Here is a 15,828-nt window from a genome sequence, read left to right as displayed (position 1 = left end):
TCTCTCTCTCTCTCTCTCTCTCTCTCTCTCTCTCTCTCTCTCTCTCTCTCAAAATAACAGCCCTTACCTTCTGTCTTAGAAGCAATACTGTCAATTGGTTCCAAGGCAGAAGAGTGATAAGGGCTAGGCAATGGGGGTGGAGGTGGGGCAAGTGACTTGCCCAGGGTCACACAGCCAAGAAGTGTCTGAGGTCAGATTTAAACCTAAAACCTCCCATTTCCAGGTCTGGCTCTCAATTCACTGAGCCACCCAGCTGCCCCCATAATGTATTTTTTAAAAATCTTTTCTTTCTGTCTTAGAATCAGTACTGTCTATTGGTTCCAAGGCAAAAGAGTGATAAGGGCTAGGCAATGGGGATTAAATGACTTGCCCAGGGTCATGTAGGTAGGAAGTAATGCTCAATGATAATACTTGTTACTACTTAAAAAATTTATCTTGATTTTATTCCAGTAACAAATTTACAGATTAGTTTTCCATGGTTACATGATTCATTTTCTCTTCCTCTCTTCTTTGCTCCCCTTTCCTGGAGCTGACAAGCAATTCCATGGATTTATACATGTATTATCTCTTGAAACATATTCCCATATTATTCATTTTTGTAAGAGAATACTCGTTATTACAGATCAATGTAGGAAAACCTGCTAACAACTTGTGGTGGTTGTTTATCCATTTTTAAAGTCACATCTAACTGTTCATGACCCCATCTGGGGTTTTCTTGACAGGGATACTGGAGTGTTTGCATTTTCTTTTCTAGCTCATTGTACAGAAAGGGAAACTGAGACCAACAGGGTTAAATGACTTGCCCAGGGTCACACAGTGAGTAAGTGCCTGAGGCCAGATCTGAACTCATTCTTGATTCCAGGCCTGACCCTCTAGCCTCTTTGCCATTTGCCTGACCCTCTAGCCACTTTGCCATTTAACCACCCCAGCTAATAACTTAGTATTATTCCAAAGTTGAATGGGCTGCCTCCTGTGGCAATGGGATCCCACTCACAAGTGATTTTTAAGTGAAGGCTGGAAAGCTGCTTTGGGCTCTTCATAGACGAGATGTCTTCCAGATCTGAGCTGGGATTAGAAGGTCGCTGAGGTCCCTTCCAGCTCTGAAGCTTTGTGACTCAGTGACCTGACTCTGAGTTTAGCTCCGAGCTTTAACAAGCTGAGTGAACAGCCAGGGCAGAAAGGGTCTTAGCATTCTCTTGGCTGACTGCTTTCTCTTTTGCTGATGTCAGTGAAGAAAGAACAGCCATTTGATGCTAATAGCACATGAATGGGGATGACCCACACATAGCTGCCTAGCAACCATTTTCACAAAGAGAGATTTTATTAGGTTTTGCAGGAACACTCATTAAGTGTGGGAGCAATTTTTTTTCACTTTAGAGCTGACAGAACCCTTAAAGTGGACAGTTCTGTGGATGGTAGCCTCATGGGATCTAGAATATTTTATTTTATTTTATTTTTTTAACCCTTGTACTTTCGGTGTATTGTCTCATAGGTGGAAGAGTGGTAAGGGTGGGCAATGGGGGTCAAGTGATTTGCCCAGGGTCACACAGCTGGGAAGTGGCTGAGGCCGGGTTTGAACCTAGGACCTCCTGTCTCTAGGCCTGACTCTCACTCCACTGAGCTACCCAGCTGCCCCTATTTTATTTTATTATTATTTTTAAACCCTTACCTTCCATCTTTGAATCAATACTGTGTGTTGGTTCTAAGGCAGAAAAACAGTAAGGGCTAGGGAATGGGGAGGTCAAGTGACTTGTCCACAATCACATAGTCAGAAAGTGTCTGAGGCCATATTTGAACCCAGGACCTTCCATCTCCAGGCCTGGCTCTTAATCCACTGAGCCACCTAGCTATCCCCTTCCAGCAGTACTTTTTTTTAAACCCTAACTTTCTGTCTTAGTAATAACTCTAAGAAGGGCAATGGTTAGGCAAATGTGGTCAAATGACTTGCCCACAATCACACCGCTAGGAAGTATCTGAGGTCAAATTTGAACCCAGGTTTTGCTGTCTCTGAGCCTGGCACTCTATCTTCTGTGCTATCTACCTGGCCCTAATATGCTTTTCTTAAAAAAATTCTTTCCTTTTCTCTTAGAATCAATATCTGTTCCAAGGCAGAAGAGGGTTAAGGACTAGGCAATGGGGATTAAGTGACTTGCCCAAGGTCACATAGCTGGGAAGAGTCTGAGGCCATATTTGAACCCAGGACCTCTCATCTCTAGGTCTGGCTCTTAATACACTGAGCCCCCTAACAGCTCCCAGCTTAATTAGCATTTAAAGGGCAATTTGTGGCTTTCTCTTCCTCTCTCCATTCTCTTTGCCCACACTCTGTGTATAATAGTTTCTCCCTACTTCCCCATCCTTTTTTCTCTCTCTTTCCTCTTATTTTGCTTTCTGATTCCTTTCCTCATTGTTTCTTTTCACAATCTTTATCAACGTATAGAATTAAGGGGCAAAACCAAGAAGGTGTCTCAGTAGCGGAGAAAGCTGAAACTGCTCTGACAATCCTTCCAAACCACTTTTTAAAAAAGTGCCTCAAAACAACAGGAGTCAAAAACCAATAGCCAGACAGAGTGAGAGGGCTTTCCTGCTAAACACAACTTGAAAGGCAAGCAGAGAGTCAATTTTCATGGGATAAGGGGGGAACTGGAAGTCAAACTGCACACAGAAGCATGCTGGCCAACCACACCCATCCCACCTACTGCACCAGGCTCCGAACCTGATCCGAATCAGGATCCCTGGACTTGGTCTACACCAACAAAAGAATACCTCAGACTCACTCTTGAAATCTCAGGCCCTGGTACTAGCCCACAGTGAATCCTGAAAGTCTAAAGTGCTGGACCCTGCATTGCTATGAAGACCTACCCCAGAGCAAAATAGTTCACAGTACCAAGCCTGCAAGCCAGCAGCAGAGGAGACAGAATCATCAGCTTTCAGAATTTCCACTCCACAGACAAAAAAAGGCTGGGAAAATGAACAAATAGCAAAAGAAACACCCAACTTTAGAAGATTTCTATGGAGAGAGAACGAAACACAGAGTCAGTAGGAGACTGTGAGATCCAAGCAACCACATGCAAAACTTCAAAGAAAAATAGAAATTGGTCTCAAACACTGGAAAAACTCAAAAAGGAATTAAAAAATCAGATAATACTGGTCAAAGTAAAAGAGTGTGTGTGTGGGAATGAAACCAATGCAAAAAGAAAATAACAGCTTAAAAAGCAAAATTGGTCAACTGGAAAAAGAAGCACAAAAATCCAGTGAAGAGTTGCATGAAAAGTAGAAAAGACAAAATGGAAAAGGAGGATCAAAAGGTCATGGAAGAAACTCATTCTTTAAAAATCAGGACTGAATAATTAGAAGTGAATGACTTCACAAGACATCAAGAAACAATAAAACAAAATCAAAAGAATGAAAAAAATAGGAGAAAATATGAACTATCTCATTGAAAAAACAATGACCTGGAAAATAGTTCCAGAAGAGACAATTTAAGAATTATTGGACTATCTGACAGTCATGACAAAAAAAAAAAAAAAGGCTAAATGTCATATTATAAGAAATTATCCAAGAAAATTGCTATGAAAAAAAGAAGTTGAAAGAATCTACAGACCACCCCCTACATTAAGTCCCCAAATGGCTTTGGTTTTTAAGATTATTGTTACAAAAATAAATAATTTAGAAATAAGTATCAAGTGATAACCACATATAACCCAGTGGAATTGTTTGTCAGCTCTGGGAGGGGGGAGAGAAAAGGGGAGGGAGAGAAAATGAATATGTAACCATGGAAAAATATTTCAAAATAAATAAAATTTAAAAAAATAAATCCCCAAATGACAATTTCCAGGAATGTTATAGCCAAGTTCAAGAGCTCCCAGGCCAAAGAGGAAATACTTCAAGCAGTCAGAAAAAAACAATTCAAATATCATTGAGCCTCAGTCAGGATTACGTGGGATCTAGCAGCCTCTACACTGAAGGACTGGAAGGCTTGAAATATGATATTCCAGAAGACAAGGGAACTGAGTCTATAACCAAGAATCACCTTCCCATCAAAACTGACTATATTCTTGCAGGGGAAAGTATGGTCATTTAATAAAATAGAAGATTTCCAAGCATTCCCAAAGAAAAGACCAGACAAACAAAAAATATGATGTCCATATACAAAATTTAAGAGAAGCACAAAAAAGTAAATAAGAAAGAGAAAAAATTTAAGGGCTTCAATAAGGTCAAATTATTTATAATCTTATGTAGAAAGGTGATATCTATAACTTAAAAATTGTTATCATTGTCATAGTAGTTAGAAGTATGCATAGACAGAAGGTTTGATAGTAAGCTGTTTAGGATGATATGTAACTTATAGAACTGAGGCATATTTTTGTTCATATATTGTTGAATTATTGAATAAAATGTTACATTCTCTGGTCTTAATTTTAAACTGGATGGCTTGGGTATTTAAAATGTCTGATTCTCAAAGTAAATTCAGTCCTCCAAATGAAATAATTAAATTACTTTTTATTTGAGTGTTACCCTTGATTCATTTTTTTTCAGCAGTCAACAGACTTTAATTGAACTAAACAGAAATCTTTTCTGTCCTTGATGTAGGCTATTTCTAGTTGCAAAATAAAGTGAGAACTTGAAGAACTAAATACAACTAAGTAAAATACCCATTGTTTAAGTTATTTCTTCTTATTATTGTCCATCACTTTCAGTTGTGTCCCTTTGTGATCCTACTTGGGGTTTTCTTGGCAAAGTTACTGGAGTGGTTTGCCATTTCCTTCTCTAGCTCATTTTACAGAGGAGGAATCTGAGGCAAACAGGTTTAAATGACTTGCCCAGGGTCAGATAGGTTGTCTTGAGACTGGTTTTGAGCTCAGGAGGATGAATCTTTCTGGCTCTAGGGTTGGCACTCTATCCACTGCTCATCACCTGGCAGCTACCTATTTAAATTGTACAGTATATGTATGTGTGTGTGTGCATATTGATATAGTTTACATATATATGCAATATGCACACATAGCAATATGTTCATGCTACAATGGAAAGAAAACTGGATTTGGACTTAGAGAGTCGAAGTTAAAATCCTACTACTATCTTTTTCTGTGTGACCTTGGGAAAGTCACTTAACCTCTTGGGCCTCATTTTCTCATCTATAAAATGAAGAAGGTGGACTCAATGGCCTCTTAAGGGCCCTTCCAGCTCTAAATCTAGGATTTATGAGTCCCATAAACAATAATGCAAAACCAGCTTTTCTTTCACAGGATAGAAAGACATATAATGATCTTTAGTTGCCATAATGGGATATTGGTTAACCACATTGGGGATATAATGTTACTTTTGTTATATGTCCTTGAGCAATTCACTTAATCCCTCCTGGCCTTAATTTACTTATCTGTAAAATGGGAAGGCTGGACTAGATGCCCTCTAAGGTTCCTTCCTGCTCTCAGGCTATACTTCTATGGCTGATCCTAAATTGACCTGCAGCTATCCATCAAGTTGTTTTTGTCTTCATGACATGAACTTCCTGGTTTGACTTGACTTCCACAAAATTGATTTAGTGCATTAGTTCTTTGCTGTTCTTTTTACCTAGTTTTAGGATGAATCTAATTATAAGGCAAGTGCAATTAGGTGATGCAGTAGATAGAATGTCAGGCTTAGAGTCAGGGAGACTCATCTTTATGAGTTCAAATCTAGCCTCAGATGCTTACTGGCTGTGTGACCCTGGGCAAGTCACTTAACCCTATTTGCCTTAGTTCTTTATCTGGAAAATGGGCAGAAGAAGATGGCAAACCACTCCAGGATCTTTACCAAGAAAACTCCAAAAGGAGTCTTGAAGAGTCAAACACGACTGAAATGACTGAACACCACCACCACCTTATAGGTCAGGAGAATCAATCAGTTGATATGCACTCAACTACTATGTGCCAGGCACTGTCAAAAAAACAAAAAAACAAACCAATCCCTGCCCTCAAAAACTTATATTCTATTATAGGGGAAAACATACACATACAGTTGGGCAGGGAGGAAAACTAACAATTGGAAAGGTGGAGGAAGACCTTATGTTGGAGGTGGTACTTGGGCTAAGCTTTGAAGGAAACCAGCGCTTCTGAGAGACAGAGAAAGAAGGTGTGAAGTACAGCCTTGAAAAGGCACGTAGATAGGTAAAACAGAATTTTGCATGGAGAAAAGAAAGTAACCCTATTTGGTTAGAAATTCAGTTTAAGAAGGGGTATAATAAACCTGGAAAAGTATGCTAGAGGTAGATAATTAAGGGCTTTTAATGACAAACAGAAGAATTTTCATTTAATTCTAGTGTCAATAGAAACTGAAGGTTTTCAAGTAGGGAAATGACCCAGGCAGCCCTTTGCCTTAAGAATGTCCCTCTGAGTGAGGTAAGGCTGCAGACAGGGAGATAGGAGGCTCTCATAATAAATAGCCCCAGGGAGAGGTGATGATGGTTTGAACCAAGGTGGTATCTGTATAAGAAGAGAAAAGGAGGGGCTGAGAGAGATGTCATAGAAAGAGAATCTATGAGACTTTGTAACTGGTGACAGAAGCTAAGGAAGGGTGAAGAAAAGAGATTGATTCCCAGGCTGGGTGACTAGAAGAATGATGATGCCTTCAATAGAAATAGGGAAGTTGGGAAGAAGGATGGGTTTATCAACAGCTTGGAGATAATGAGTTCTGTCTGATTTGAGATGCTTATGGAACATCCAGTTGAAAATGTCCAGCAGGCAATTGGTGATGTGTGCCTAAAACTTGGGAAAAGACCAGGATATAAGGTCTGGGAGTCATCTACAGAAGTGATAATTGAACCAATGGTGGCTGATGAGTATAGAGAAAGAAGAGAAGAGGAACCGGGACAGAATTTTAGGGTTTGCACACAGTTGTGGGGGAGGAGGAGAATAGTTTATGATTCAGCAAAAGAGACTGAGGAAAACCAAAAGAGAAGTAACATAGAATGTCTGAGAAGGGTGCATTCAGGTGGAGAGGGTACCTAACAATGTTAAATGCTGTTGAAAAGTCAACCTTGATGAAGAGTCAGCAAAGGTTATTGGATGTGGCAATTAAAAGATAACTATTGAGGCAGCTAGGTGGCTTAGTGGATCTGAGAGAGCCAGGCCTAGAGATGGGGGATCCTGGGTTCAAATCTGGTCTGATACTTCCTAACTATGTGACCCTGGGCAAGTCCCTTAACTCCCATTGCCTAGCCCTTACCACTCTTCTGCTGTGGAACCAATATTTAGTATTGATTTTAAGATGGAAGGTAACGGTTTAAAAATAATAAAAGATAACTGTTTACATTGGTGAGATCAATTTCAATTGAGGGATATGGTTGTCTGATTGCAAAGAATTGAGAGGAGATGAAGTAGAGAGAAGCTTTTTCTAGGAGTTTGACTATGAAAAAACAAAACGACATAGGATGATAGTTTGAGGGATGAAAAGAATTTAGCCAACCTTAATTTTTGTCTGTTCCCTACTCAAAGTTGTAACTAGAGCAGTAGAATCAAGGTTTTATCCCAGGATTCCAAATTTTAATCATGACATATGCTTCCTTCTGAAGGCAGTCATCCATACTGATATCTCCTTAATTCATTGTCCTCTGCTGATTTTATTTATGCTACATGTTGGGTCCCACTGCTGAAGGTCTCACTCTTCTTCTGGGGCTTATCTCATCACTATGTCCCCTACCTTCCCTTTTAGTTGTACTGAGGAAAGCAGCTGAATCTAAGGAGGACTCTTCTCTCTGTCCCATTATTCTTCCCAAATTGAATTTGCTCCCATGTTCCTGAATGCCTGGTCTTGTCTTTGCCTTGACTAGACTATAGCTTCTTTGAGGTTAGTGGCTCTCTTTTCCTCTCCTCTCCCCTATCATTCTTCCCTCCATGCCTAGCACAGTGCCTTGTCTAGAGCAGATATTCCATAATTCTCAAGAGACTTCAATGGAACCACATCTCAGCATTCATTCTTCTCTTGACAATAAACAATCTTGTGGCTGCCATCTTCTTCGTCCATTTTTCTTGGCTCTCCCATGAAATAATTCATATGGTCTTGGTAGTGACATTCTTCACAAAACCTCACAATATTATTTTTAACTTCTTCATGTTGGCTTGATGAACTAAACAAGAAATAATAAATATTTCAAAACCCAAAAGGCATTCCACTCCATCCTAGTCATATTCCAAACTCTCTGTTCCACCCAGTTCTCAGCCCTTTGTTCCCCTGCTGCTTGGGAAGAGTTAGTTCCCACAGAGAATCTGAGAATGTTTAGAGAGAAAGGGCTTTAAGAAGTCACTAGGCCATCCCTGACTTATAACAAGATTCTTAAGCTGTTGCCATAGGCATAAGAACTTGTTCCATTTTTAAAGCCCAAAGGTGTCTTAGGGAATAGGCAGCTAGGTGGCACAGTGGGTGCAGTGCCAGGCCATGAGTTAGGAAGACTTGAGTTAAAATCTATCTTTAGGCACTTGCTGTGGGACCCTGAACAAGTCATTTAACCCTGTTGGCCTCAGTTTATTCATCTGTAAAATGAGTTGGAGAAAGAAATGGCAAACTGTGCCAGGATCTTAGCCAAAAAAAAAACCCAAGTAGGGTCATGGACCATCAGACTCAATTGAAGCATATTTTTTTAAATCATAAAAATAATATTAGGGAATAGCCAATCCCTGCATAATTTGGTGGAAAGAATACTGGACTTGAAATTAGGAAGTCCTAGGTTTAAGCTATGGCTCTGACATTTATTAACCATGTGACCCTGGAGAAGTCACTAAATTTATCTAAGCTTCTCTTTCTGTAGCCTAAAGAGGGAGATAATACTTACCTCATAGGGTTCAAGAGAAATAACATCTGTAAAGTTTGTCACCACAAATAGCCAGATAAATGATCTCTTGAGTAAAGGGAGCTCCTATTTGGAAACCCATTGTAAGATGTAGCCTTTCTTCAGTTTAGTTTTAGATAGCTGCCTGGGGCACTAAGAAATTAAGTGACTTGGCAAGGGTCAAACAGTTGGTATGTATTAGAGGCAGGACTAGAACTCAGATCTTCCTCACTCCAAGGCCAGCTGTCTACCCATTATGCCAGAAAGCCTTACAAAAACACACATGATTATCCTAATTGTCAAATATAATTCTTTTCTTAAATCTGCAGAACCCAAGACCCCTACTGTTGAGACAGAATTATTCATCTCCACACAGGTAAGCTATGAAGTTTTCACAAGGCCCTTTAGCTCTTCTTTTTGGTCCCTGATATTTAATAGGTGTTTTTGGGAAGTCTGGGAAGCCCTTGCCTCTGTGGGTTGGTGGTATCGTGATTTAATTGAGATAACAGCCAAAGCTGCTTAGCTCTCTTCATTATTGAGTAATCTAATTTCCTTCCCTTCCTACTATACCTCTTTAATGAAAGTCATGATTCCCCAAGGGCTAAACTTTGTGGCCCAGACACTCATGGGAAGGTGAGTCCTTCAGGGGCAGCCAGAGAGAGGGAGAAAGAGAAGGGGAGGGGAGAGAGGGAGAGAGAAAAAGAGAAAGAGAAAAGATAGATGGGTCAGCTAGGTGGCTTAGTGGACAGAGATCCAAGTCTGGAGATGGGAGATTCTGGGTTCAAATCTGTCCTCAGATACTTCCTAGCTGGGTGACCCTGGGCAATAACCTTCATTGCCTAGCCCTTACCACTTTTCTGCCTTGAAACTGATATACAGTAGTTGATTCTAAGATGGAAGGTAAGAGAAGAGAGAGAGGGAGAGGGAGAGAAGAAAGGGTGAATAGGGAGTGGGGAGAGACAGAGAAACTTGGGGAATTATGTTCTTAGTTAAAAAGGTCAGGAGGGGAAATCAGATGTATTAAGGGGAGTATTTGGGAGGCATGGAGAGAGAAAAGGGGTACAGGCATTGGACTAGAGGGAGAGAAGAAAGGAAAGAGTTGAGAGTATGGGAATAGTGTGGTTCTGGGGGGTTCATCAAGGAGAACTTATTGAGTGTTTCTTTGTGGCTGGGCTGTACTTGGGCCCGGAGGCTGGGTTAGAAGCCAGGAAAAAGATATGAGGTCTGATTCCTGATCTCAAGGGATTTTTCAATTAGTTGGGGAGACTTGACATATATCTAAAAAGATAAATAATAATAATAATAATAATACAAGTCAAGTTGGCATGTGGGAAGCAGCACAAATAATAAATGCTCTTGGGCAGCGGGGAGGGGCTTCCTAGAGGGTTGGGGTAGTCAGTGATGGGCTAAAGGGAAAGGTTGGACTTGAGTTAGATCTTGAAGGAACAATCCAAAAGTTGGTTATTTGTAGTGAGAGGAGAGAGGAGGGTATCTTAAGAAGAGCAAAGACATAGAGTCTAGAATTCCCATGGAGCATTGAAGGGGATCAGAGATTTTGGGCTGGAAAAGACTTCAGAGATCAAGGAATTCACCCCCTCCCTCATTTTACAGATGAGCAAACCAAGACCCAGATAAATAAAATTACTTATTTTCCCAGGGAAGGGTCATAGAGTTAGTCAATGTCTAAGGTAAAATTCAAGCACAGGATTTTCTGAGTCCAAATCCAGCAGTCTATATTGTACTGCCTCCTATTTAAAAAAAAATTCTTACCTTCTGTCTTAGAATCAATGCTAAGTATCGGTTCCAAGGCAGAAGAGTAGTAAAGGCTAGGCAAAGGAGTTAAATGACTTGCTCAGGGTCACATAGCTAGGAAGTGTCTGAAGCAAGATTTGAACCCAAGACCTCCTGTCTCTAGGCCTGGCTCTCTATCCAGTGAGCTAACCAGCTGCCTTTGTGCTTCCTCCTATTGGGTAGTTCAATAGAAGTAGAACGGATGCTGGATATAAGGCAGAAGTGAGAGAAAAAAAACTGAAAAAAAGTATTAAATTTAAAAAATTTTTCTTTTCTCATTTTCATGGAATAACAAATTTTATTTGTTTCAGTTATAAACAAAAATTTAAACAATTTTAGGGACCCTAGGCTGAGCCCTTGATAAGTAAGTGGTTAATAAGTGCTCCCTGAATGCATGAACTTGTGAATGTTCTTTTCAGGTGCCCACTACCTGGGAGAACTCCATTGAGAGCCTTTCTCCTGAGAACCCTGAAGGCATTACCAATACTTTACCAGGTAAGAGTTCAAGGTTCACTTTCTAGGGGCTCTGGGCTAAGCTGTGGATGGAAACTGCAGCTAGGAAAGTCTTAATATTTTGAAAAATGGACTGAAAACCAATCTGACAAGTTTGAATTGGAGAAGACCATTCAAGAAATGCGCTTGAATTGCTGTCCCACGTTGTGCATGACTTGAAGCCAAAGTGGAGCTGACTGCTGATAAAATGAGATGTCGATGCAAAATGTTCATTCCTGAGAGGCCCACATTATGTATCTCTACATACACATGTACATATACATATATGTAATACACACATATAAATATGTTAGCTATAAATATATGTAATACACACATATAAATGTTAAGATATACATATCAATTATGTATACAGTCTGTTGAGTCATTTTTTAGTTGTGTCTGACTCTTTGTGACCCCATTTGGTGTTTTCTTAGCAAATTATACTGAAGTGGTCTGCCATTTACTTCTTGAACTCATTATGCAAATGAGGAAACTGAGGCAAACAGGGTTAAGTGACTTGGACTTACCCAGGGTCACTCAGCTGATAAATATCTGACGCTAGATTTGAACTCAGGAAGACTCATCTTCCTGACTTTAGACTTGGCATTCTATCCACTGCACCATCTAGCTACCCTAAGCACAAAGATACCCTTTCTGAATTAATTTTAAGAGCCAAGAAACTGAAAATAGTGTTGTGGGGGTCCTAAACTTTTTGAGCCTTTGATTTAGAAAAAAAAAGAAATAAACATTTGTGATGTGCCCACTATGTGCCTAGTACTTTACAAATATTATCTCACTTGATTCCCACAACAAACCTGAGAGGGAGGTGCTGTTATTATTCCCATTTTACAGATGAGGAAATTGGGGCAAACAGAGGTTAAGTGATTTTGTCAGAGCTATATAGCTGATCTGAGGCTGGATCTCAACTTGGGTCTTCCTGGCTTCAGATCCAGTACTCTATCTACTGTTCCACAAAACTGGTTTTTGTACTATCTTATCCCCAAGGTACCAGGGCACTCACTTCCTCCTCACCTTTATCTCATGGAGTCCCTAGTTCCCTTTAAGACTTAGCTCAAGTTACTTAATATTTTTTGGCAATCTGGTGAAGCCTGTGGACCCCATCTTAGAGTTATTTTTAATACATAAAACAAAATACATTGGATTATTTTTTTTTAACCCTTAATTTCTGTGTATTGGCTCCTTGGTAGAAGAGTTAAAGGTGGGCAATGGGGGTCAAGTGACTTGCCCAGGGTCACACAGCTGGGAAGTGTCTGAGGCCGGATTTGAACCTAGGACCTCCCGTCTCTAGGCCTGGCTCTCAATCCACTGAGCTACCCAGCTGCCCAATACATTGGATTATTAAGGAAATGTAGTTATTGAAATCTTTTTTTGGGGAAAAAAGTATGTAGACCCTATCCAGGTTAAGAATTACTGGGGGCAGTTGGATAGCTCAGTGGATTGAGAACCAGGCCTAGAGATAGGAGGTCCTAGGTTCTCTTTTGCCTTAGAACCAAAAGAAAAGAAAAGAAACCAAATATATGCAAGATAACTGGAGGGAAGGCGCTGACATCTAGAAAGGCTTTACAACCCAGTAATTCTTTTTTTTTTTTAAATAAACCCTTAACTTCCGTCTTGGAGTCAATACTATGTATTGGCTCCAAGGCAGAAGAGTGGTAAGGGCTAGGCAATAGCGATCAAGTGACTTGCCCAAGGTCACACAGCTGGGAAGTGTCTGAGGTCAGATTTGAACCCAGGATCTCCAGTCTCTGGGTCTGACTCTCAATCGACTGAGCCACTCATTCCCCTAGCTTATTTTCTGCATATATTTGTGTATCTACATATTATTTCCCTGATAGAATGTAAACTCTTTGAGGACAGAAACTGTTTGATTCTGTGAATCTGTATTTGGTCCCTTTTCCCTTCCCCCAGTTCAGTGTTGCTGTTCAGTCATGTCCTACTCTTTTGGACTCCATTTGGGGTTTTCTTGGCAAAGACTGGAGTGGTTTGTCATTTCCTTCTCCAGCTCATTTTACAGATGAGGAAATTGAGGCCAACAGGATGAAGTGACTTGCCCAGGGTCACCCAGCTGGTAAATGACTAAGGCTGGATTTGAACTCAGGAAGATGAGTCTCCTTGACTCCAGCCTGACACTCTATCCCGGTGGTTCCCAAACTTTTTTGGCCCACCGCCCCCTTTCCAGAAAAAAATATTACTTAGCCCTCTGGAAATAAATTTTTAAAAAATTTTAATAGCAATTAATAGGAAAGATAAATGTACCTGTGGCCATCACCGGCCCCCTGGATCACTGCAGTACCCATCAGGGGACGGTGGCGCCCACTTTGGGAATCACTGCTCTATCTACTGCACCACCTAGCTGCCCAATACTTGGCACAAAATAGACATTTAAAAGCTAATTGGCTGACTGAAAGCACTTGTGAGGAAAGTACGTTGGAGGCCTTAACACTTCTCTGTGTAAGAAGTTATCACCAGGAGTTTGTTTGGGTCTTATCAATTCATTAGCTAATCTACAAAGACAAGGAAGGTAGGCTTGAGACCCATACCATCTCCAGCGTCATGGGTCTTTTGGGTTATTCATCGAAACTGAAGATACATTTTTCCCTATAAGGAAGAAGATGCTAAGTGGTCATTGAGAGTCAGTATGGCACAGTGAGGGATGTTCTGGACTCGCAGTCAAGAGAGACTGGATTCAAATCCTGTCTGACACATTCATGAGGTTTGGGACCATCAGCAAATTCTTTAACTTACAGTTCACCTGGAAAAGATGGGCAGAATGGATTGAGCACTGGGTCTGGAGTCAAAAAGATCTGAGTTCAAATTTGGTCTGATACTTCCTAGCTGTGTGACCCGGGGCCAGTCACTTCATCCTGTTTGATTCAGTTTCCTCATCTGTAAAATGAGCTGAAAAAGGAAATGGCTAACCATTCCACTATCTTTGCCACAAAACCCCCCCAAAGGGTGAAGGGTAGCCACAAAGAGTTGGACACAACTGAAACTACTGAACAACAACAGCAGTCTATTGAAATACAGTTTCCAGAATATTTATAAACAAGTTCACATATCTCAGATTACAGAGCTCTGTTTTATGTGGTTATTTGAAAGCCAAAGCAGAGAAGATCCTATTTGCCTGATGGTGTTTAAGAGAGCCCAAGAAAAAGTTAGAGATCAGCAGAGCAGATCAGAATAGGTCTCTATCCAATGCAGAAACCTTCCTCATCAGGTTGGCATGGTTACCCCTTCAGATGTCAGCCAGCAACATGTAAGGATGTAGTAGGAAACATCCCTAATATCCCATAAGTAATCTACCCTGGGGCTATTGTCAGCAAACTTGGAAACTGTAACAGAGATAAGGATTCAGTCCTTTCACCCCTATCTGGCTCTTTGTGATCCAAGTTGGAGTTTTCTTGACAAAGTTACTGAAGTGGTCGGCCATTTCCTTCTCCAGCTCATTTTACAGATGAGGAAACTGAGGCAAACAGGGTGAAGTGACTTGCCCAGGGTCCCTCAGCTAAGCTACTAGAGTGGTTGGCCATTTCCTTCTCCAGTTCATTTTACAGATGAGGAAAATGAGGCAAATAGGGTGAAGTGACTTGCCAGGGACCACACAGCCAGTAAGTGTCTGAAGCCAGATTTGATTTCAGAGAGATGAGTCTTCTTGACTCTAGACCCAGGACTTTATCTACTTGGCTACCTAGCTGCCCCTATGATTGACTATAACTATCTGAATTATTGTTCAATTGTTTCAGTTGAATCCTTCCCTGACCCCATTTGAAGTTCTTATGGCAGAGATACTAGGGTGATTTGCTATTTTCTTCTCCAGCTCCTTTGACAGATGAGGAAACCGAGGCAAACAGGATGGAGTGGTACTTAAGTGCCTTATATAAATTAAGTGCCAAACAAATGGAAGGGGTTGTTTTTGTTGAATTGATCTTCTCAAACCACATCTGTGCCCTAACAAGAGTCTGTTAAAAATAGCTGCTTTACTAGCCTGGGCAAGACTGTGGTCAGACCTAAAAAGTCCATGACTGGTGGGGAGGATGGGTATGCAAATACAGAAAAAAAGCAGAGCTGGCATTTCTGCAGGGGCCCAAGATGCCTTAGACATATTTGGAGTTGTGCTGAATAGGTTTTTTGATTTTCAAAAGCAATATGGGATCAGGAGGGAGAAGCTAGGTGGTGAAATGGATAGAGTGCCACACCTGGAGTCAAGAAGACTCATCATCCTGAGTTCAAATCTGGCCTCAGACACTTACCTCAGCTGAGCCTCAGAGCCCTATAATTTACAAACTAGTTGTGATCTGTAGTGATGGAAAGAACTCCTGCAATGTAACCTTCTTAAATTTAAGTATTACTATATGGGTGAGCTGTCATCCCTGTCTTTACGTGTGCTGCATGGCTCCTTCAAAATTTATAATACTCAGAGACTGATATACTGTGGTAAAATTGAATGTAATGGACCTCTGCACCAGCAGCAATACAATGACCCAGGACAATTCTGAGGGATTTATGGTAAAGATGCTACCCACATTCAGAGGAAGGACTGCAGGAGAGGAAACATATAGGAAAAACAACTGCTTCAACGCATGGGTCGGGGTGGACATGATTGAGGGTGTAGACTCGAAACTACCACACCAATGCAACTACCAACAATTTGGAAATTGGTCTTGATCAAGGACACATGACAAAACTAGTGGAAATGCGCATCGGCCATGGGTGGGGGG

The 15,828-nt window shown here is 40.8% G+C and overlaps 1 protein-coding gene across 1 annotated transcript in view; it reads left to right on the top strand.

The window, feature by feature from the left end:
• The window catches only part of IL6R (interleukin 6 receptor), a 59,592-nt gene that overhangs the window by 41,570 nt on the left and 2,194 nt on the right, over nt 1-15,828 (top strand). The window contains exons 7-8 of the mRNA XM_044674733.1: nt 9,133-9,179; nt 11,014-11,089. Of these exons, the coding sequence (XP_044530668.1) occupies nt 9,133-9,179; nt 11,014-11,089 (123 nt within the window). The remainder of the gene's footprint in view (nt 1-9,132; nt 9,180-11,013; nt 11,090-15,828) is intronic.

This window comes from Gracilinanus agilis, chromosome 4 (genome assembly GCF_016433145.1).
Source record: "Gracilinanus agilis isolate LMUSP501 chromosome 4, AgileGrace, whole genome shotgun sequence".
In the NCBI taxonomy this organism is placed as follows: Eukaryota; Metazoa; Chordata; class Mammalia; order Didelphimorphia; family Didelphidae; genus Gracilinanus; species Gracilinanus agilis.
This window is presented reverse-complemented; position numbering and strand designations above follow the sequence as displayed.